Source organism: Phocoena phocoena, chromosome 8, assembly GCF_963924675.1.
Source record: "Phocoena phocoena chromosome 8, mPhoPho1.1, whole genome shotgun sequence".
NCBI classification, from domain to species: Eukaryota; Metazoa; Chordata; class Mammalia; order Artiodactyla; family Phocoenidae; genus Phocoena; species Phocoena phocoena.
In genome coordinates, this window is record NC_089226.1 from 30,559,827 (window position 1) to 30,581,992 (window position 22,166).

General features: G+C 36.0%; 1 protein-coding gene across 2 annotated transcripts in view; it reads right to left on the reverse strand.

Moving 5' to 3' along the window:
• Nucleotides 1-22,166, reverse strand: part of DYNC2H1 (dynein cytoplasmic 2 heavy chain 1) — a 367,862-nt gene that overhangs the window by 53,909 nt on the left and 291,787 nt on the right. For both annotated transcript variants that reach the window (XM_065882515.1, XM_065882514.1), the window contains one exon: nt 5,516-5,725. In XM_065882515.1, coding sequence (XP_065738587.1) covers nt 5,516-5,725 — 210 coding nt within the window. The remainder of the gene's footprint in view (nt 1-5,515; nt 5,726-22,166) is intronic.

Below are 22,166 nucleotides of genomic sequence, written 5' to 3' on the forward strand. Positions count from 1 at the left end.
AAACCACACTTGGCTATCCATTTTTATACTTTTTTTGATTCAATTTGTTAAAATATTGGTAAGAATTTTAGTGTCTATATTCATGAAGGAAATTAGTCTGTAGATTTCTTTTATTATGATATATTTGTTAGGTTTTATTACCAGGCAATGCTGGTCTCACAGAAAAAGCAGGGAAGTATTCCTGCCTCTTCTATTTTCTGAAATAGTTTACAGAGTTGGTATTATTTCTTCCTTAAATGTTTGTTAGATTTCACCAGTGGATTCTAGGAGCTCTCTTTGCGGGAAGGTTTTTAATAACAAATTCAACTTCCTTAATAGATATAGGCTATGGGTTACCTATTTCTTCTTGAATGAGCTTTGGTAGTTTCTATCTTTCAAGGAATTTGTACATTTCATCTAAGTTCATCTAAATATATTCTCTTATCATGGCAAATGATGGTTATAAGTGGGGGATACTGAAGCAGAATTCCAAGATACTAGAGACTCTGGGTTTTTGCAGGCCCCTTTGTTCTTACATAGATCAATAGAAACTGATTTCCATTTATAAGTATACATAATCAAATTTTGATTGTAAGTAAAGCTAGAGATGAGGGGGTGGGGCAATTCCATCCTAGTATTTAGTAGGCCTGTGGAGATGAGTATGTGGAGTTCAGTCTTCATAAAGCTGATATCTGCCTCTTGTTACAAAGACTACCATCTAGCTTCATGATCAAATTAACAAAATATGCAATGAGAGATGAAGTGCAAAGAATACTGATCTAGGAAACACAACATCAGGACTGCAGTATGGGCTTTGACACTTTACCAGAATACCAACTCCTTTCAGCTTCAGTTTTCTAATCTAAGTAAAAGGAAGGTGATGAGAGTAGAAAATTAGATGAGAGCTACACAAGCGCACCATAACTGGTAAAATGTTATATAAAACATACGCTACTACTTTATTCTAATGGAAAAATGCTAATTATTCAACATTAATAATTATCATTTGGTAAAATAGTTTGGGTATGACTTTTCTAAGAACTTATTTGTATGAAGGTAGGTAAATTTTAAAAGGGGGTCCTTTAAGAAAACATGGGGTCTCCAACCATTTTATAAGAACCATTTCATCTTTCCTTTTCTCCCAAAGACTGGGAAATCAATGACGGAGGTGGCACAGGTGGTTACGAAGTGGAGTGGGGATGGCACAAGATGAGGAAACAGGTGCTACTGACATTTTTATGAGACTTCTGACTACAGAACAGCGTTTCTCAAACCTTAGCATGCATCAGACCTACGTCAAGGGATGGATAAAAAACAGATTGCAGGGCAACACACTTAGAGTTTACGATCCAACAGTCTGAGGTGGGGCCTGAGAATTCATAATTTTACCAAGTTCTCAGGTGATACTGATGCTTTTGGTCTTGAGACCATGCTTTGAGAGACACTGCTATAAAGAAGACCATGGCAGAGAAAGGAGTGAAAGGAAAAACCTGTTTAGCAGAGGAGATCTTAACTCTTAGATATCCTGAAGTTATATAATAAAGCTTTATGTGTGTGTATATATACTTTAAGACAGTGCATCTTTTTCCTTCAATTTTAAAAACTGTCAGTGATCTGAAAAAGGTTAAACACCAGTTGTTTGGAAACTTATTTTAAAGAGTCAGGATCCATTAGCAATTGTGCTGTATTGTTGAGTGACTCCCTGATTTAAAAAATTAAAAAGCCATTTAGTGTTACTACCCAGTACACTAGGATAAACTGAAATATATAGGAAATACTTACATTGGCTTTAAAGTGGTACTATTAAAATAATTTTTTTAAAAAGCAACACAATCTATTAATTTCTACAAAGTGGTAATACCCTTAGTGATTATTCAGCAAGAAAGATGAGGTAATTTGGTGTTCTATCTTTTCAATTTTTGCATATCTTTTAAATCATGATTTAAAGCCTTTGTTCTAATATGTAAAAGAAAAATAACAATATTCTACAATATCAGTGTCCTTAACAAACAAATTATAAGTATTGTAACTTTTTACAAAAAAACTTTCAGTAGATCACCAGAAAAGTGTCAAGGAAATAAAAGTCATAATTCTCTTTAGGAAAATTCTTAGTCCAATCATTTCAGATACAGTAAAGAAAATGTCAAGTACTGAACTATTTCCTAAATTACATTAAATCATATCACATAATTCAAAATTTGTCACATTCAAATGTAATAAAACGTTAAACTTTTATCATGAAATAAATGCGATAGTACTAGATTCAAATTTTTGGTAAAGCTAATTAGAAAGTAAATGTCAAAATTATTTTACTGATCTTATCCTAGTGAAAGTCAGCTGAGTCTCATTTGAGTTTCACCAAACACCCTGAAATATTTCCAAAGCCACTATCTGTGATAGAATTTAAATATGCTTTGTAAAACACATTTTTTATCCTTTGAAAGAATTTTAACAAATTCACTTTCATGCAAATTATACAAATATTTCAAAAACAGTGATATTTCAGAGGCTATATTTCTTAAATCAAAGCGTAATGTAGAATACTTAATTTAATAAATTAACAATGAGATTGCATACATCTTACATAAACATATTTTTAAGAAATAAGTCATCAGGTCCTGGTGCTATACGAAATAGGAAATACTTAGCAGATCTTAATGGGCCAAGGGAAAAGGAAGAAATGTTATAAAGAATTAAAGCTCTATGACCCTTTTCTAAAATACCATTCTTTGGTCTTATTCAAGGAAAATGTTTCATATAATAAAACCCATTTAGTTCTTTGTTATCTGTTAATAAGATCTATTGTAAGCCACATTATATTACAATCATAAAAAATAATTTAAGTTATTCATTTTTTCAAGTGTTTATGACAAAGATTACCCAGATGGTTAACAGTAGAAGCAAAACAAGAAACCATGTTTGCCATTACCTTCCATATTTTTCATTAATATTACATAGAACCCTCTTGAACTACCCTATTCTATGCCTTAACGACCTCTAACTGAGATGAATAAATAGTAACGTACGTGGTATCCCTACTTTTATAAACTCATTTTGCACAATTTTATCAGATGAATGCTCCAAAAGCTGTTTTTCACACAATGAAATTCTCTTAAAGTAACAGTGACAAAAACAACTAACATTTAGAGGGTACTTCCTATGTGTCAAGCACTTTACTCATGATATAATTTAACTTTCATAACAATCCCATGATGTAGGTCCCTTTATTACTCTCATTTGACAAATGGGAAAGGTAATGTATTGAGAGGTTTAAGTGACTTAGCCAAGGTCACACAGCTACTAAGTGGTAGAATAGAATGAAAGAGGCAGACCTATTCTGGAAGCCACATTCCTAGCTATTTTATTACATTATATCTACATGAAAATATTCTTATTGCCTATAGCATTTAATCCAAGCTCTTCTCTTTGGCTTTAAAGACTTCAAAATCTGATGTAACCGTAATTTTACTACAGTTCTTTGTATACCAGTCCCACTGGACTTACTGTTCTCTTCTACACAAGTCATGTTCTTACATCATCGTTATTCTCCTCTTACACTGAATGCAACTGTAATTGGTCTATACCATACATTTTGACTTTATATAGCATGTAGTTGGATTTTAAAGAAATACTCTCTCAGGAGTATTTATCTTTTCACAAATAAATTTAAAATATTTACATTTATGATGACAATCAGACCTGCCTAGATTCAAATCCTGACTTTGTAAACTATTCATTGTGTGACTCTGGTTAAGTTATATAATGTCCCTCTGCCTTAGGTTCCTCACAGTAAAATGCGATAACACAGCACCTTCTTGTAGTGTTAATGTGGTGATTAAATGAGTTAATTAATGTAATTTTAAACTTCTTAGAACCCTTTCCCACTGGTTCCTTCACTGTGTCATGAAGCTTTCATGACTGATAATATATCTACTTCAAATTATAAACAAATTAGTTATAGTTTATAGTACAATACAATACTACAGTATTCTGATAATCACAGTTGATAAATAGAGATAAAAATCTATATACAAAGAAACAATGCAAAGCTGAGATTCTTTTCCAGGGTAAAGGAAAAAGGAACATAAGCTTGCTGGAATAGGTCTTTTTGTATATGTGAAAAAGAATATTACAATGGACTGAAAGTTTCTGTCCCCCCAAAATTCATATGCTGAAACCCTAAACCCTGATGTGATGATATTTGGAAATGAGGCTTTGGGGAATTAATTAGGTCATAAGGGTGGAGGTTTCATGATGGAATTAATGCCCTCATAAGAAGAGACAGGAGAGAGTTTGCTTTTTCTCTCATTCCTCTCTACTATGTGAGGACACAGCAAGAAGACAGCCATCGGCAAAACAGGAAGCAGGTCTCACCATACATCAGATCTAATAGCAACTTGCTTTTAGACTTCCTAGCCTCCAGAATTGTGAGAAATAAATACTTGTTGTTGAAGCCATCCATTCTATATTAATTTGTTATAGTAGCCTGAATTAAAAGAGAAATCTTTTTTATGTTAGGGAGTAAGATATAGGAAGTTCTAGGAAGCCTACCTTTTATCTTCAAACAGAGAAGACTTTTAGGTTGACTACCAGAGATTTCTCTATATTGAGGGTAAACAGCAGGGAGACAAAAAACAAAAACAAACAAAAACAAAAACACTTTTCTTTCTAAATTCCTATAGAGCTCTAGTGAAATCTTTTCCGGACGCCAAGTTCTACAAAGAATTTTTTTCCAAAAAGCTAAAGTGAATCTATATAAGATGCTCCATATTTTTTGTTTCTATCCAATGGATCTGAAATAACATGGATTTTAATGTTATTTACAATGGTCCAATTACTCAGCAAGAGATGTGTTCATTTCCTTTTCCTCTGCTTATGATTTTCCTACTCGGTAATCATCCTTCCCTTACTTGTAGTAAATGTGTTACAGATGGAGCTGAATCTATCCCCAGCTCCGGGTTAGGCATTTGGCTAAAGCCCTAGCCAATGAGAGCTTTGCATACCCTGCCTAGGGGACTTGCCCACATACCTGCCTATGGGACTAGGCATAAAACACAAGCCATTCTGTATGAATCAAAGCTAATCCCAAGATTTTTTGCTTGAGTTGCCAGGAAACAGGTGTTCTTTCTGTTGGACTTAGAACTCAGAGGATATAAGACTCAGGCTGCTGGGGTACCACCACGTGTAGAGGACCCACCCAAAAGTGAAATTAATATGGAGGATGTACACATACACACACTGACACACAGACACACACACACAATATGACTAGAGCGGTAGATAAATAACACAAGCTGAGATCCTAATGACAATTTTAAGCTCCTGCTAAGCTGACTTAATGCTAGCTACCCTTGGATCCTTCAGTTACTACAGCCAATTAATTCCTATATGGCTTAAGCTACTTTAACTTGGGTTTTCTGTTATAGTTATGGTTTACAGTAAACTGTAAGACTCCTGACAAATGTATACCTGATGGAAGAGCCACTCACATTAATTAAAAATACCCCATATATATATATATATAGTATTGGCTCACCTTTTGGTTTAATAAAGCACTTGCCAATTTCTGTACTTCTGAACTCAGTAAGGTGGCTCCTCTGATGACTTTGCTGAGAGCGGCAAGAGACTGATGAACACTTTGTACTAAGCGAATGGCATTAAATTGTTCAAGAACGATGAATGATAATATTGGAGATCCTTGTCGATCATTAGGAGGCAACACTTTCTGATGAATCAGGTTTGAATTCTAAAAAGATAATACATCATGTCATATTTACTGAAAAGTAACACAAATCACTGATACATTAAAACATTCAAAAGTTATTAAAACCTTTTGCTGGTCTATCTTGTTTTGAAATACTCTCTTTTATGACTGGCCAAATTTATTAAATCTGTAAATACATAGGAAGGGAATTCTGCAGTTCACCAACACTGAAGTGGTGTGGGGGTAGGAACTGAGAAAAGGGAACCATGCTGAGAAGGAGCAGTCAATATAGGTGGAAAATGGTAAGAATGGCACACTGTAAGCCAATGCAAAGAGAGCAGCACAGCTAAATTACCACTCTACCACTGTAAGGAGAGCAGAAGGAATCATGGCTATGAAAAATATGTGAATGGACATTTAATTCAATTTGAAAATTACCTGTATGTATATTTGAAAAATCACACCAAAGATCTTGTACCAGTGAATATTATATCTTAGTATTTATTTCTATGTCTATAGTTTAACAGAGGCTCTGATACATGGAAATTCTAGGGCTTCTCAAATTGTTAAGAGAAACTCAAGGAATCCCAGATGTTTCTAAACAGCTTATGTGGTTAGGAGGAAAAAAAAATCACCTTCAATAGCATTCTAAAAGTGTCAAAGAACTGTCAAGAGATAAGTCTGGGAAGCCCTGTACTCTTACCTGCTCTCCATTATCTTAATTTTCTCTATATATTCTGCTTACAATCCTAGTTAAGGATCCCCTCTCTTTGTTCTAATGGTTGTCACATTCATATCTTCCATGAGAGCACTGTCTCTTTTTCATGTAATCTGGCATGATAATTTAATATCATAAAATGGTGATCTAGCATGGCTATTGCCATTAAATAAATAATCATGAAATAAATTTTATTGGCATGAGATCATTCCTGAGGATAGATTTAGGCTATGAGTTCAAATTTAGGCATTTTATTTCTATTACTGCTATATTTAAAATATTAAAGCTGCTGAAATCATTTTTGATAGACATAAAAATGTACATAAATATACCCACTTAAATAAATAAATGGTGGTGAACTCAAAACTAAATCTAGAAGAGAAAAAGAGTATAATATTATGAAAATTAATTAGAATTATTACCCCCTAGATTGAAATTGACTATCTGAACCAGAGCATGCAATAAATAACACTTAACACATCTCCAACCTTAATCAATTAAATAATAAAACTGACATAAAATTTAGGTTATAGACTTTCCATAACTCCTTATATTAAAAACCATTCCTGGAAGTGAATAATATGCGGTACTTAAATCATTATCAATCTTATACTAAGACTGGCAAAGATTAGCAAATAATAATTTAGTTTATGGATTTTTATCCATCCTATTAAACTGATGAGACAAATTTGCACTGTTTGCACTATTACTTTATAGAAGAAGAACACCCAAACTTAGGTCATTCAAGCAAGATTCCACTTCTCTATAATGTAAGAAAACAGCAAACTTACTGAACTGTTAAAAAGGCTGATTTAGGAGAGTAACTATCAAAATTACTTAAAATTCAAATAGAGTTCAAGTAAGAACTATGGTCTAGAGATGTGCAGTTAGTGTAAACTACCAGATGAATTTCAAAGACTTAATCTGAAAAAAGGATGCAAAATACCACATTAATAATTTTTTATATTGATTACATGTTGAAATGCTAATATTTTGAATGTATCAGGTTAAATAAAATGTATTATTAAAATTAATTTCACTTGTTTCTTCATACTTATTTAAATGTGGCTGCTAGAAAATTTTAAATTACAAATATGGCTCACATGTGTGTTTCACATTATATTTCTATTGCATAGTGCTCATCTAGAAACTATCAAGTAAAATGATGTAAGTTCAGCAATAAGAACAGAAGGACAGAGGAGAAAACAGCATATAGTAGGGTCTCAAAAAGTGTTTGATTAATGAAAGATGAAAAAAATTGTGAAAAAAATGAATAGTAAGACACACTGTGATATAAGCTTTGATAAAATAATGACTGAGAAAAATATAGCAGAAGACATCAAAGTATATTGTAATATATATTATAATGTAATCCGTTTCCTATAGGCCTTCACAAAATTTTGATAAAAAATTAATGTAAAATAACTGTAACACAAAAATGTAGATACCTTATACATTCTAAAAGGATGAAGTATAGAGAAGATTTATAGCAGTAGTAACATGTTAGAGTATTACATAACCTTAAAACAAAAAAAACTTAAATTAAGTATTATTTACAATTCAAATAGCTAAAATCACCATGAGTAAATTATAACTCATCATTATAGTACGCTTTTTAGTGAAACTATCGAGGGATGACAGTCATATCTTTAACCAATTGGTTATAAGAAAAGCTTTTTCTTTTTTCACAAATACAATTGATTGAATTATGTATTGAATTGAATCATTAAAAAAAATCACTTTTTTTTAACATCTTTATTGGAGTATAATTGCTTTACAATGGTATGTTAGTTTCTGCTTTATAACAAAGTGAATCAGTTATACATATACATATGTTCCCATATCTCTTCCTTCTTGCGTCTCCCTCCCTCCCATTCTCCCTATCCAACCCCTCTAGGTGATCACAAACCACCTAGCTGATCTCCCTGTGCTATGCGGCTGCTTCCCACTAGTTATCTATTTTACATTTGGTAGTGTATATATGTCCATGCCACTCTCTCACTTTGTCACAGCTTACCCTTCCCCCTCTCCATATCCTCAAGTCCATTCTCTAATAGGTCTGTGTCTTTATTCCTGTCTACCCTGAAAAAAACATAATGCAAGAAGAGTCATGTACCAAAATGTTCATTGCAGCTCTATTTACAATAGCCAGGAGTTGGAAACAACCTAAGTGTCCATCATCGGATGAATGGATAAAGAAGATGTGGCACATATATACAATGGAATATTACTCAGCCATACAAAGAAATGAAATTGAGATATTTGTAGTGAGGTGGACGGACCTAGAGTCTGTCATACAGAGTGAAGTCAGTCAGAAAGAGAAAAACAAATACCGTATGCTAACACATATATATGGAATCATGCACTTTTGAAGGGTATCTTTGACATTTTAAAGTTCATTTTGTCATTAAAAAGCTAAGTGTATTCACAGAAAATCATTATATAATTATGGAGCTGCTGGGGAAAAAAAGATTGTGGATATTTTAAAACTTAACTGTTAAGCAAGAAATATCTTTGGGGCAAGAAAAAAGCTAGTCTAATTTTGGTGCAATTTAGGTATTAATCCAGAATTTTGTGTTTTAACTAGAATAGTTTCCTAAGTGAGATAACGACTTTAGACATAAGTAAAATGGATGACACATGGAAGTACTACTCTTTCTGTTCTTTGGGTTTTTTAAACTAATAATTATTATTTTGAGCTTTTTGAAAATGGTTCTCTCTCAGAAAGAATTTTTGTCACTAAAGGAAACATAAGCAATGACTAGGCTAGAGATTAGCAAGTTTTTCTGTAAAGGTTCAGATAGTAAATATGTCAGACTTTGTGGGCCATAAGGTCTTTGTCATAACAACTCAACTCTGGCTGTTGTAGTGTAAAATAGCCACAGAAAATATATAAACAAACAGGCATGGCTGGCTTTCAATAAAACTGTATTTATAGAAATTGGCGGCAGGTCAGATTTGGCCCATAAGCTGTAGTTTGCAAACCTCTCAAGTACACTACCACTTATTCAAAACATTGTGAAGATTCAGGTATTGGTCTAGATAACATCAGAGTCCTTTCCAGATCTGCAATTCAATGAAATTAGTAACATGTGAATTATAGTTTCTATGTGTATATTTACCCATGACTTATAAAACAGTAATCAACAATTGGACAGATGTATTTTTTTTCCATGTCATACAATCATCTCTTTGTCCAAGATATGTTTTCTATGATAAGAAAACTATTAAAAGACTCAACAGTCATTTTAAAAAGCAAAAAAGGAAATCAGAATATTAGAAACAAAGGTGTGGTGGCTCTATGAGTTATAGAAAAGGGGGTAATATCTTCACTTCCATGTGGTAGAAATTTTACTTTTTCCCTCCAGTAACCCTTCAATTCCTCTTTAGCTAATAATTTTCTAATATCTCTCTGGGAAGAAACAAACTTTCCGAAGTCTAAGTCCATATGGTTCTGGTGAAGTTGATTCAACTCAATTCCAGAAGCTATCAATAGTACGTGACTTAGAGCTTAACTAATCAAAGCATTCCACTGTCCTAACCATAGTCAGGACATTCCACGTCCTGTCCATAGATGGGCAGATTACCAAACAGAGATAAAAAAATGCAAAAAGAATCTTGTCTGGGTCTTCTGATAAAGAGATACCTGTTTCTTTCCACTAGACCTGACCTTAAGAGATCATAAGGTAGAGAACAGGTGTAGTCATTTTGTGACAATAAAGAGAGAGGCTGTATGAAAAATGGAGCATACACACATACACCCACATATATCATTATCATATCGGTTTCAGTGCATCAGATCTTTCAGAATATATGTACCATATATATTACAATAAGTATATATATATATAACTGGGTTCTGATGACATCCTTTCAAGTTCCTTGTAACAGGCTGTGACTGAAACCAATTTAACATTTTTTCCAGTTATAGGCACCATAAATTCCCCTTTTTTGGCCTTAGCCAGTTTGAACTGGGTTTTCCATCAGTTGCAATCCAAAGATTGTTAACTGATTAATTCAAGTTCAACAGACTCCTGTCTTAAGCATTCATAATCAGAGAAGTCAAAAGTTTGACATATCTGCATTAAATTATATCTCTTCAGAAGTGGATTTCTGATAAGCTTGTGGAAAGGAGATAGAAGAGAAAGGAAGAAAAAAGGTAAGAAAATAGAAGTATGAGTGTGGTGACTTCAAAGAGTTGAAAGAACTATAGAATTTCTCTGGCAGCCCATTTCCTAGGAGAGCTGGTTGCTTTATCAATTCTAGTTATTAGTGAACAAACAGAGCTTAGATTTCTAAACCAGGTAACAACTATTTCTTTTCATACCAAGTTATTCGGAAGATCAAAGGAAACCAAAGCAGTCATGTTTTAATGTTCATTTCATTTAGTTCAGTTACAGTGAAAGGAATATCACTTAACTGAGCAAGCAGAGCTCAACCAGGAAAGTGTGTGCTAATTACCTAATACATTGTTCAAATCAAAAGTGTTGAAAGGGGCTTCCCTGGTGGCGCAGTGGTTGTGAGTCCGCCTGCCGATGCAGGGGACACGGGTTCGTGCCCCGGTCCGGGAAGATCCCACATGCCGCGGAGCAGCTGGGCCCGTGAACCATGGCCGCTGAGTCTGCATGTCTGTAGCCTGTGCTCCGCAACGGGAGAGGCACAACAGTGAGAGGCCCGCGTACCGCAAAAAAAAAAAAAAAAGTGTTGAAGGAATGTTCGTTGCAGCTCTGTTTACAATAGCCAGGACATGGAAGCAACCTAAGTGTCCATCAACAGATGGATAAACAAGATGTGGCACATATATACAATGGAATATTACTCAGCCATAAAAAGAAACGAAATTGAGTTATTTGTAGTGAGGTAGATGGACTAGAGACTGTCATACAGCGTGAAGTAAGTCAAAAAGGGAAAAACAAATACTGTATGCTAACACATATATATGGAATCTAAAAGAGAAAAAACAAAACATGGTTCTGAAGAACCTAGGGGCAGGACAGGAATAAAGATGTAGATATAGAGAATGGACTTGAGGACATGGGGAGGGGGAAGGGTAAGCTGGGACGAAGTGAGAGAGTGGCATGGACTTATATATACTACCAAATGTAAAATAGCTAGTGGGAAGCAGCCTCATAGCACAGGGAGATCAGCTCAGTGCTTTGTGACCACCTAGGGGGTGGGATAGGGTGGGAGGGAGGGTGACACAAGAAGGAGGAGATGTGGGAATGTATGTGTATGTATAGCTGATTCACTTTGTTGTAGGGCAGTGGTTGACATGCCATTGTAGAGCAATTGTGCTCCAATGGAGATGTTAAAAATAAATAAATAAATAAATAAATAAATATAATACTAAATTCTACAAAAAAAAAAAAAAGTGTTGAAGGGACTTCCCCCATGGCTTTGTGGATAAGAATTCACCTGCCAATGTGGGGGACACAGGTTCAATCCCTGGTCGGGGAAGATCCCACATGCTGCGGAGCAATTAAGCCCATGTGCCACAACTACTGAGCCCACATGCCGCAACCACTGAAGCCCATGCACCTAGAGCCCATGCTCTGCAACAGGAGAAGCCACCACAAGGAGAAGCCCACTCACCACAACGAAGAGTAGCCCCCACTTGCCACAACTAGAGAAAGCCTGCATGCAGAAACGAAGACCCAACGCAGCCAAAAATAAATAAAATTAAATCTTTAAAAAAAAAACGTGTTGAAGAACTGAAATAAAAGGTAAAATTGCTGGTGACTAGAATAGCAAGTAAAGTCAAGGCTGAAAGAGAGAAGGGGGGGTGGTTATTTTGAGTTGATGCACTGAAGCTGATATTGTAAGCTACTACATCTTTCTAAAAGAAAAATCAAAAGGAAGCTAGTGAGTGCTAATAGAATGGAGCTTTTGTTTAAAACAGAAATTACTAATTTTACATGCCTTGAGAATTTCATAGCTTTTATTTATAATACTGTGATATTAATAAACACCAAACCCAGTAGTTATCCCTAGGGAGAGAGGTACAGCATTGGCAGTCATCACTGTTAAAAGGACCTTTAGATCTGTCTGTATCTTTTGGGTCTCTGATAGAAAGCCATTATTTATATATATCTTGGATATGTAAAACAAAATGGCATTTTTTAAAAAGAAAACTAGGGATTAATATAAAAATGGGATATTAACAAAACCATATTTATTTCTAGGAAAGAACTTTAATAGGCTATCTGCTCCATAACTTGGCTAGAGGAATGATTCTGCTGCTCTGTGAAGCTATCAAGAAAAGATGTAACTTAGTAGAATAATAGAGTAAAAACACAATCTCAATTTAAAAGACCTAATGATGATATTTAAGTGGAAAATGAATAACATTTTAGAGTATTACTGACTATGTGCCTGGCACACCATAAATTTCCATATGAAGTTATTTTGTTATATTTTAACGGTTTCAGCAATATAAAGAAAGGGAGAGAGAAGAGTGAATTACGAAGAATGATAAGAAATGTCATAGAATTTGAAAATTTATACCTGTTTAGAGGAAACAATAGGAAGACATTTTGTTCAAACTGGACCCACAATGAATAGTTTATCTTTTCTTTCATGCCGTCCTAACAAATGAGGTACATTTTTTCATGACAATGGAATGCTTTTTTGGCATTCTTGTGTGTTCAGCTAACTCTTAGAAAGAAAATAAGAAAGCACAAAATGCTTTTGTGTGTGTGTGTGCACATGTGTTGTTCTAAAGTTTGAGAAATACTCAACTGTTCTAGTATAGTGAGCAAATTGGTTCATAACTTTAAGACTAAAAGGAACAGTCAGCATTTCAACAGTCAATGCACATATTTACTGAGAATTTTTTTTTAATTCCAACACTGCATAATATTACTTAACAGAATACGAAAGTCTACAAAGCATAATCACTTAAGAGAGATGTGTAACTTACAATTTTTCAAAATAAGAAACAGAGAATTTCAGCTTCTGTTTTTAGCAGAGCTAGATACTGCTGAAAACAACTGAATATGTTGAATAAATATTAAAGCAACTTCTTAAATATACCCAAATACCTATGATCTCAGAAGAAAGTAAGAAATAATTATTGAAACAACTGAGTGTTGGATTTTCAGTCTGCATCTTTATTAATTTCATCCTGAATGTTAACATGAAGTATTCTGGATTAGAGACAGATTATTTATTACCTCACAGTAAATAATGTGTTGCTCCTACTCCTTTGCTCCAGGTCTTACCTTTGAGATGACCAGATGACAGCCAGATCAATTATCCTATGTAAGTAGCCAGATACTCCCTGGGCAAGGTATGCAAGGGATGGGAGAAGTGGTTAGGGTTGGGGGAAGGGTAAGCTGGGACAAAATGAGAGAGTGGCATGGACATATATACACTACCAAATGTAAAATAGATAGCTAGTGGGAAGCAGCCAAATAGCACAGAGAGATCAATTTGGTGATTTGTGACCACCAAGAGGGGTGGGATAGGGAGGTGGGGAGGGAGACGCAAGAGGGAGGGGATATGTGGATATAAGTATATGTATAGCTGATTCTCTTTGTTATAAAGCAGAAACTAACACACCATTGTGAAGCAATTATACTCCAATAAAGATGTTAAAAAAAAAAAAAAAAGGAAGAAGGCAGCTGTTGTCTTCCCCTCCAAAGAGGATGCTCTAGGAAATGTAATGGGCTTGAATTCTAACCAACCCTGTAGTATGTAAACAAAATCTCTCCAGGAGCCCATGATCTAGAGATGTTTTCAAGTTTGGGCTTTATTCTTCTGTCATGGAAATACCTAGGAAGACAATGCTCTAGTCTTTCCAGTGCCCTGGGGCTTAAAAGGAACTTCCAGCTATAATCTATGGTCCTCTCAGGGAGATAATAGAAGTTTTATTATCCTTTTTGATCAGAGCAATTAACTAGACAAATGGTTACAAAGCCAATTCTCATAGTGTGTGAAGAGGCACATAGGCTGGGGCTTTTTATGACAATACTGAGATATCCAGGAAGATTTTTATTTCTCCACACTAGGGGTGAGAGAGTGGCAAACAAGCCACTGAAGTTCATTTGTGCTGGTGAACCTGAACTTTTGTATTTATATACATGGGCTTGGGAAACCAGGGATAATGTCTAATATCTGCTCAAGGTGAAGAGGTAAAAAGGATACCTCCAAAAAACCTGAAACCCCAAATGACTACACCTTCAGTAGAAGGGTGAAATAGAAATAAACTACCTTCCACCAATCACCTGTGCCCCAAGGACTACAGGAAAATGGACTATATTAAAATTTGGTAATAACTGGAATGGGGAGTTTATGTGTAGGAATCTCTTGTGAAAAAATAATTGTCACAGGGCTTCCCTGGTGGCGCAGTGGGTGAGAGTCTGCCTGCCGATGCAGGGGATGCAGGTTCGTGCTCTGGTCTGGGAAGATCTCACATGCCACGGAGCGGCTGGGCCCGTGAGCCATGGCCGTTGGGGCTACGCGTCCGGAGCCTGTGCTCCACAGGAGGAGAGGCCACAGCAGTGAGAGGCCCATGTACCGCAAAAAAAAAAAAAAAAAAAAATTGGTCACAATCAGAACTTTAATGTTAGTTTGTATGTACTACCTTGAAATTCCAATAAATTTCAAGAAGATAATACTAGTGGTATCTCAAAGTATTTGAAAGGAGCATGATCCTTACCTTGACCCAAACCTAATCCTACAATCTAAATTGGATGGTAGAATCCATTTTCATTCTTGGACACAAATAATTCCTATAGGAAAAATTACCAGAATAATTAGCAGCTAATGGTTTTTGAAAAATCAAAATACTATAAAAGTTAAGAAGATAACTATCAAGTTATCATATACAATGTGATGAAAGAAATTTTTACATATTAAGATATGAGGGAAGTTATTCTGGCTTACACATGTTTTGACTTGAATTTTACACTAGCTAAAACAGCCTGCTTGTGACCTATCAAACATACACTGTACATCCGCTGTAATTATTAAAGAAAAGGGTACAATGACTAAAAATAATGTCCATATTAAAAATAAAGATTAAATGTCTCCCTTCCTGGGATGCCAATGTTAGTACTCCTTCGATGATAAGACTCCCTTCCGAGGTGCCACAGCCACAGACTCACTGTGTATGTACTGATCTGCTTCTTTTGAAACTTTGAAGGAATGTATCCCTGACTTGTTTGATGTTCTCTGTTCTGACAAGATATAAAACTGTGCTGAAAACCATGCTTCTCTGGAGCAGCTGATCAGTTACCTGAGAGACTGCCCTCTAGGCTATAGTCCTCAGTCTGGCACAAATAAAACTCTTTTCTATTCCTATTACAGATTGTTTATTGATTATTTCCATGGACAAATGTAAAGAAGAATCAAATCCACAAAGGTCTCAGATAACTAAATAATCATACACAGAACATAAAACAATTATGTTAAATGTTTCTAGAGATAATAGAAAATCTTAAACAATAAGCAGATTTGGAAAATAATTTAAGAAAAGTTTTAAAAGTGAAAAAATATAAAACTTTAAAACTAGAAAAACTTTAACTGTAAAGAAAATGAATGAACTGGAAGACGGATCCGTAGAATTTATTCAGGATGCATCACACAGAAAAAAAGAAATGGGAAGTATTAGAAATAACTTAAAACAAATGATGAATAGAGAAAAACGGTCTAATATAATATCTAATCAGTGTTCTAGAAGAATAGTAAAGCAGAGTTAATACTTAAATAACTGAGACCTTGTCTGTACTGATGTACAACAGCAACCAAAATTCAAAAACCCCATTAATTCTTAAGCAAGATTTAAAAAATGAATGAATTAAAGACAGAAAGAAAACAAATCCACACTGAATCCCATTAGAGTAAAACTGCAGCAAACCAAGGCAAAATAATTTTAAAAGCAGTAAAAAAGAAGGAACAAAAATTAACTTCTTAACTGGTAACAACAGAAATCAGAAAAGAGTGGAATTATATCTCACTATACCTATTAATAACTATTAGTATAAAAAAGTATACATTTTAAAACAGATAAATTAAAGCCATACTCAGATAAATAAAAACTCAAAGAGTTTACCACTAAAAGAATATTTTTGGACTCCAGGCAGAAGGGATGTGAAACCAAATGAAAATGCCTGATATGCAGGAAGGAATAAAAGACAATGAAAGTGATAAATGTGGGGCAAATCCAAACAAACAATGACTGTAAACAATGATGACAAAGAAGATTGAAATATACAACAATAACTGAATATAAAGTTAAAGTTGGGGGACCTTCAAGATGGCAGAGGAGTAAGACATGGAGATCACCTTCCTCCCCACAAATACATCGAAAGTATACCTACATGTGGAACAACTCCTGCAGAACACCTACTGAACAAGGGCAGAAGACCTCAGACTTCAAAAAGGCAAGAAACTCCCCAAATACATGGGTAGGGCAAAAGGAAAAAGAAAAAACAGAGACAAAAGAATAGGGGCGGCACCTGCACCTCTGGGAGGGAGCTGTGAAGGAGGAAAGGTTTCCACGCACTAGGAAGCCCCTTCGTGGGCAGAGACTGTGGGTGGCAGAGGGGGGAAGCTTTGGAGGCATGGAGGAGAGCTCAGCAACAGGGGTGTGGAGGGCAAAGCAGACTAATTTGCACACTGAGAATTGGTGCTGACCAGCACTCACCAGCCCGAGAGGCTTGTCTGCTCACCTGCCAGGGTGGGTGGGGGCTGGGAGCTGAGGCTCAGGCTTCCGAAGTCAGATCCCAGGGAGAGGACTGGGGTTGGCTGTGTGAACACAGCCTGAAGAGGGCTAGTGTGGCACAGCTAGCCAGGAGGCATTCTGGGAAAAAGCCTGGAACTGCCTAAGAGGCAAGAGAGCATTGCTTCGGGGTGCGCGAGGAGAGGGGATTCAGAGCACCACCTAAATGAGCTCCAGAGATGGGCACCAGTCAGCACGAGCACCAGAGATGGGCATGAAATGTTAAGGCTGCTGCTGCAGCCACCAAGAAGCCTGTGTGCAAGCACAGGTCACTATCCACACCTCCCCTCGTGGGAGTCTGTGCAGCCCGCCACTGCCAGGGTCCCGTGATCCACGGACAACTTCCACAGGAGAACGCATGGCACGCCTCAGGCTGGTGCAATGTCACGTCAGCCTCTGCTGCCGCAGGCTCGCCCCGCATCTGCACCCCTCCCTCCCCCTGGCCTGAGTGAGCCAGAGCCCCCTAGTCAGCTGCTCCTTATCCTGTCTGGGAGGGGAAAAGACGCCCTCAGGCAATCTACATGCAGAGGCGGGGCCAAATCCAAAGCTGAACCCCAGGAGCTGTGCGAACAAAGAAAAGGAAGGGATATTTCTCCCAGCAGCCTCAGAAGCATTGGATTAAATCTCCACAATCAACTTAATGTACCCTGCGTCTGTGGAATACTTGAATAAACAACAAATCAGCCCAAAATTGAGGCAGTGGACTTTGGGAACAACTGCAGACTTAGGATTTGCTTTCTGCATCTAATTTGTTTCTGGTTTTATGTTTATCTTAGTTTAGTATCTAGAGCTTATTATCATTGGTAGATTTGTTTATTGATTTGGTTACTCTCTTCCTTTTTTTATACACATATATAATTTTTTCCTTTTTCTCTTACTGTGAGGGTGTATGTGTATGCTCCCTTCTGTGATTTTGTCTGTATTGCTTTGCTTTTACCAATTGTCCTACGGTTCTTTCTGTCAGTTATTTATTTTTTTTCTTAGTATAGACTTTAGTGTTTGTTATCATTGGTGGATTTCTTTTTCTGTTTGGTTGCTCTCTCTTCTTTCTTTCTTTTTTAAATTACTTCTTTATTTTTAATAATATATTTTTAATTTTAATAACTTTATTTATTTTATTTTATATTTTCTTTCTTTCTTCTTTTATTTTTCCCCCTTTTCTTCTGAGCCGTGTGGCTGAGAGGGTTTTGGTGCTCTGGCTGGGTGTCAGGCCTGAGCCTCTGAGTTGGGAGACCCAAGTGAAGGACACTGGTCCACAAGAGACCTCCCAGCTCAACATGGCGAAAGCTGTCCCAGAGATCTCCATCTCAATGCTAAGACCCAGCTCCACTCAACGACCAGCAAGCTACAGTGTTGGACGCCGTATGCCAAACAACTACCAAGACAGGAACACAACCCCACCCATTAGCACAGAGGCTGGCTAAAATCATAATAAGTTCACAGATACCCCAAAACACATGAACAGATGCGGCACTGTCCACCAGAAACACAAGATCCAGGCCCAACCACTAGAACACAGGCACCAGTCCCCTCCACCAAGACCTACACAACACACTGAACCAACCTTACCCACTGGAGGCAGACACCAAAAACAACAGGAACTATGAACCTGCAGCCTGCGAAAAAGAGACGCCAAACACAGTAAGTTAAGCAAAATGAGAAGACAGAGAAACACACAGCAGATGAAGGAGCAAGGCAAGAATCCACCAGACCAAACAAATGAAGAGGAAATAGGCAGTCTACCTGAAAAAGAATTCAGAGTAATGACAGTAAAGATGATCCAAAATCTTGGAAATAGAATGGAGAATATACAAGAAACGTTTCACGAGGATCTAGAAGAAATAGAGAGCAAACAAACAATGATGAACAACACAATAAATGAAATTAAAAATTCCCTAGAAGGACTCAATAGAGGAATAAATGAGGCAGAAGAACAGACAAGTGACCTGGATGATAAAATAGTGGAAATAACTACCACAGAACAGAATAAAGAGAAAAGAATGAAAACAATGGAGGACAGTCACAGAGACCTCTGGGACAACATTAAATGCACCAACATTCCAAATATAGGGGTCCCAGAAGAAGTAGAGAAAAAGAAAGGGACTGAGAAAATATTTGAAGAGATTATAGTTGAAAACTACCCTAATATGGAAAGGACAGAATCAAGTCCAGGAAGCGCAGAGAATCCCATACAGGATAAAGCCAAGGAGAAACATGCCAAGACACATACTAATCAAACTATCAAAAGTTAAATACAAAGAAAAAATATTAAAAGCAGCAAGGGAAAAGCAACAAATAACATACAAGGGAATCCCCATAAGGTTAACAGCTGATCTTTCAGCAGAAACTCTGCAAGCCAGAAGGGAGTGGCAGGACATATTTAAAATGATGAAAGGGAAAAACCTACAACCAAGATTGCTGTACCCAGCAAGGATCTCATTCAGATTCGATGGAGAAATGAAAAACTTTACAGACAAGTGAAAGCCAAGAGAATTCAGCACCACCAAACCAGCTTGACAACAAATGATAAAGGAACTTCTCTAGGCAGGAAACACAAGACAAGGAAAAGACCTACAATAACAAACCCAAAACAATTAGGAACATGGTAATAGGAACATACATATCAATAACTACCTTAAATGTGAATGGATTAAATGCTGCAACCAAAAGATAGACTGGCTGAATCGATACATAAACACCTATATATATGCTGTCTACAAGAGACTCACTTCAGACCTAGGGACATATACAGACTGAAAGTGCAGGGATGGAAAAAGATATTCCATGCAAATGGAAATCAAAAGAAAGCTGGAGTAGCAGTCCTCACATCAACAAAACAGACTTTAAAATAAAGACTATTACAAGATACAAAGGACATTACATAATAATCAAGGGATCAATCAAAGAAGAAGAAATAAAAATTGTAACTATTTATGCACCCAACAGAGGAGCACCTCAATACATAAGGCAAATGCTAACAGCCATAAAAGGGGAAATGGACAGGAACACACCATAGTAGGGGACTTTAACTCCCCACTTTCCCCAATGGACAGATCATCCAAAGTGAAAATAAATAAGGAAGCACAAGCTTTAAATGACACATTAAACAAGATGGCCTTAATTGATATTTACAGGACATTTTATCCAAAAACAACTGAGTACCCTTTCTTCTCAAGTGCTCATGTAACATTCTCCAGGACAGATCATATCATGGGTCACAAATCAAGCCTTGGTAAATTTAAGAAAATTGAAATGGTATCAAATATCATTTCTGACCAGAATGCTGTGAGACTAGATATCAAATACAGGAAAAATGTGTAAAAAATACAAACACTACTTAATAACCAAGAGATCACTGAAGAAATCAAAGAGGAAATCAAAAAATACCTAGAAACAAATGACAATGAGAACACAATGACCTGAAACATATGGGATGGATTAAAAGCAGTTCTAAGAGGGAAGTTTATAGCAATACAAACCTACCTCAAGAAACAAGAGATACCTCAAATAAACAACCTAACCTTACACCTAAAGTAACTAGAGAAAGAAAAACAAAAAAACCCTGAAGTTAGCAGAAGGAAAGAAATCATAAAGATCAGTCAGAAATAAATGAAAAAGAGATGAAGGAAACATACCAAAGATCAATAAAACTAAAAGCTGGTTCTTTGAGAGTATAAACAAAATTGAAAAACAATTAGCCAGACTCATCAAGAAAAAAAGGGAGAAGACTCAATTCAATAGAATTAGAAATGAAAAAGGAGAAGTAACAACTGACACTGCAGAAATACAAAGGATCATGAGAGATTACTACAAGCAACTATAAGCCAATAAACTGGACAACCTGGAAGAAATGGACAAATTCTTAGAAAAGCACACGTTTCTGAGACTGAACCAGGAAGAAACAGAAAATATGATCAGACCAATCACAAGCACTGAAATTGAAACTGTGATTACAAATTTTCCAACAAACAAAAGCTCAGGACCAGATGGCTTCACAGGCAAATTCTGTCAAACATTTAGAGAACAGCTAACACCTAACCTTCTCAAACTCTTCCAAGATACAGCAGATGGAGGAACACTCCCAAACTCATTCTATGAGGTCACCATTACCCTGATACCAAACCCAGACAAAGATGTCACAAAAAAAGAAAACTACAGGCCAATATCACTGGTGAATGTAGATGCAAAAATCCTCAACAAAATATGAGCAAACAGAATCCAGCAGCACCTTAAAAGGATCATACACCATGATCAAGTGGGGTTTATCCCAGGAATGCAATGATTCTTTAGTATACATAAATCAATCAATGTAATACACCATATTAACAAATTGAAGAATAAAAACCATATAATCATCTCAATAGAAGCAGAAAAAGCTTTTGACAAAATTCAACACCCATTTATGATAAAAACCGTCCAGATATACGCATAGAGGGAACTTACCTCAACATAATAAAGGCCATATATGACAAACCCACAGCACACATCGTTCTCAATGGTGAAAAACTGAAACCACTTCCACTAAGATCAGCAAAGGATAAAGTTACCCACTCTCACCATTATTATTCAACATAGTTTTGGAAGTTTTAGCCACAGCAATCAGAGAAGAAAAAGAAATAAAAGGAATCCAAATCAGAAAAGAAGAAGTAAAACTCTCACTGCAGATGACATGATACTGTATATAGAGAATCCTATAGATGCTACTGGAAAACTAGTAAAGGTAATCAATGAATTTGGTTAAGTAGCAGGATACAAAATTAATGCACAGAAATCTCTTGCATTCCTATACACTAATGCTGAAAAATATGAAGGAGAATTAAGGAAACACTCCCATTTACCACTGCAACAAAAAGAATGAAATACCTAGGAATAAACATACCTAAGGAGACATAAGACCAGTATGAGGAAAGTGTAAGACACTGATGAAAGAAATTAAAGATGATACGAACAGATGGAGAGAAATACCATGTTCTTGGATTGGAAGAATCAACATTGTGAAAATGACTAGACTCCCCAAAGCAATCTACAGATTCAATGCAATC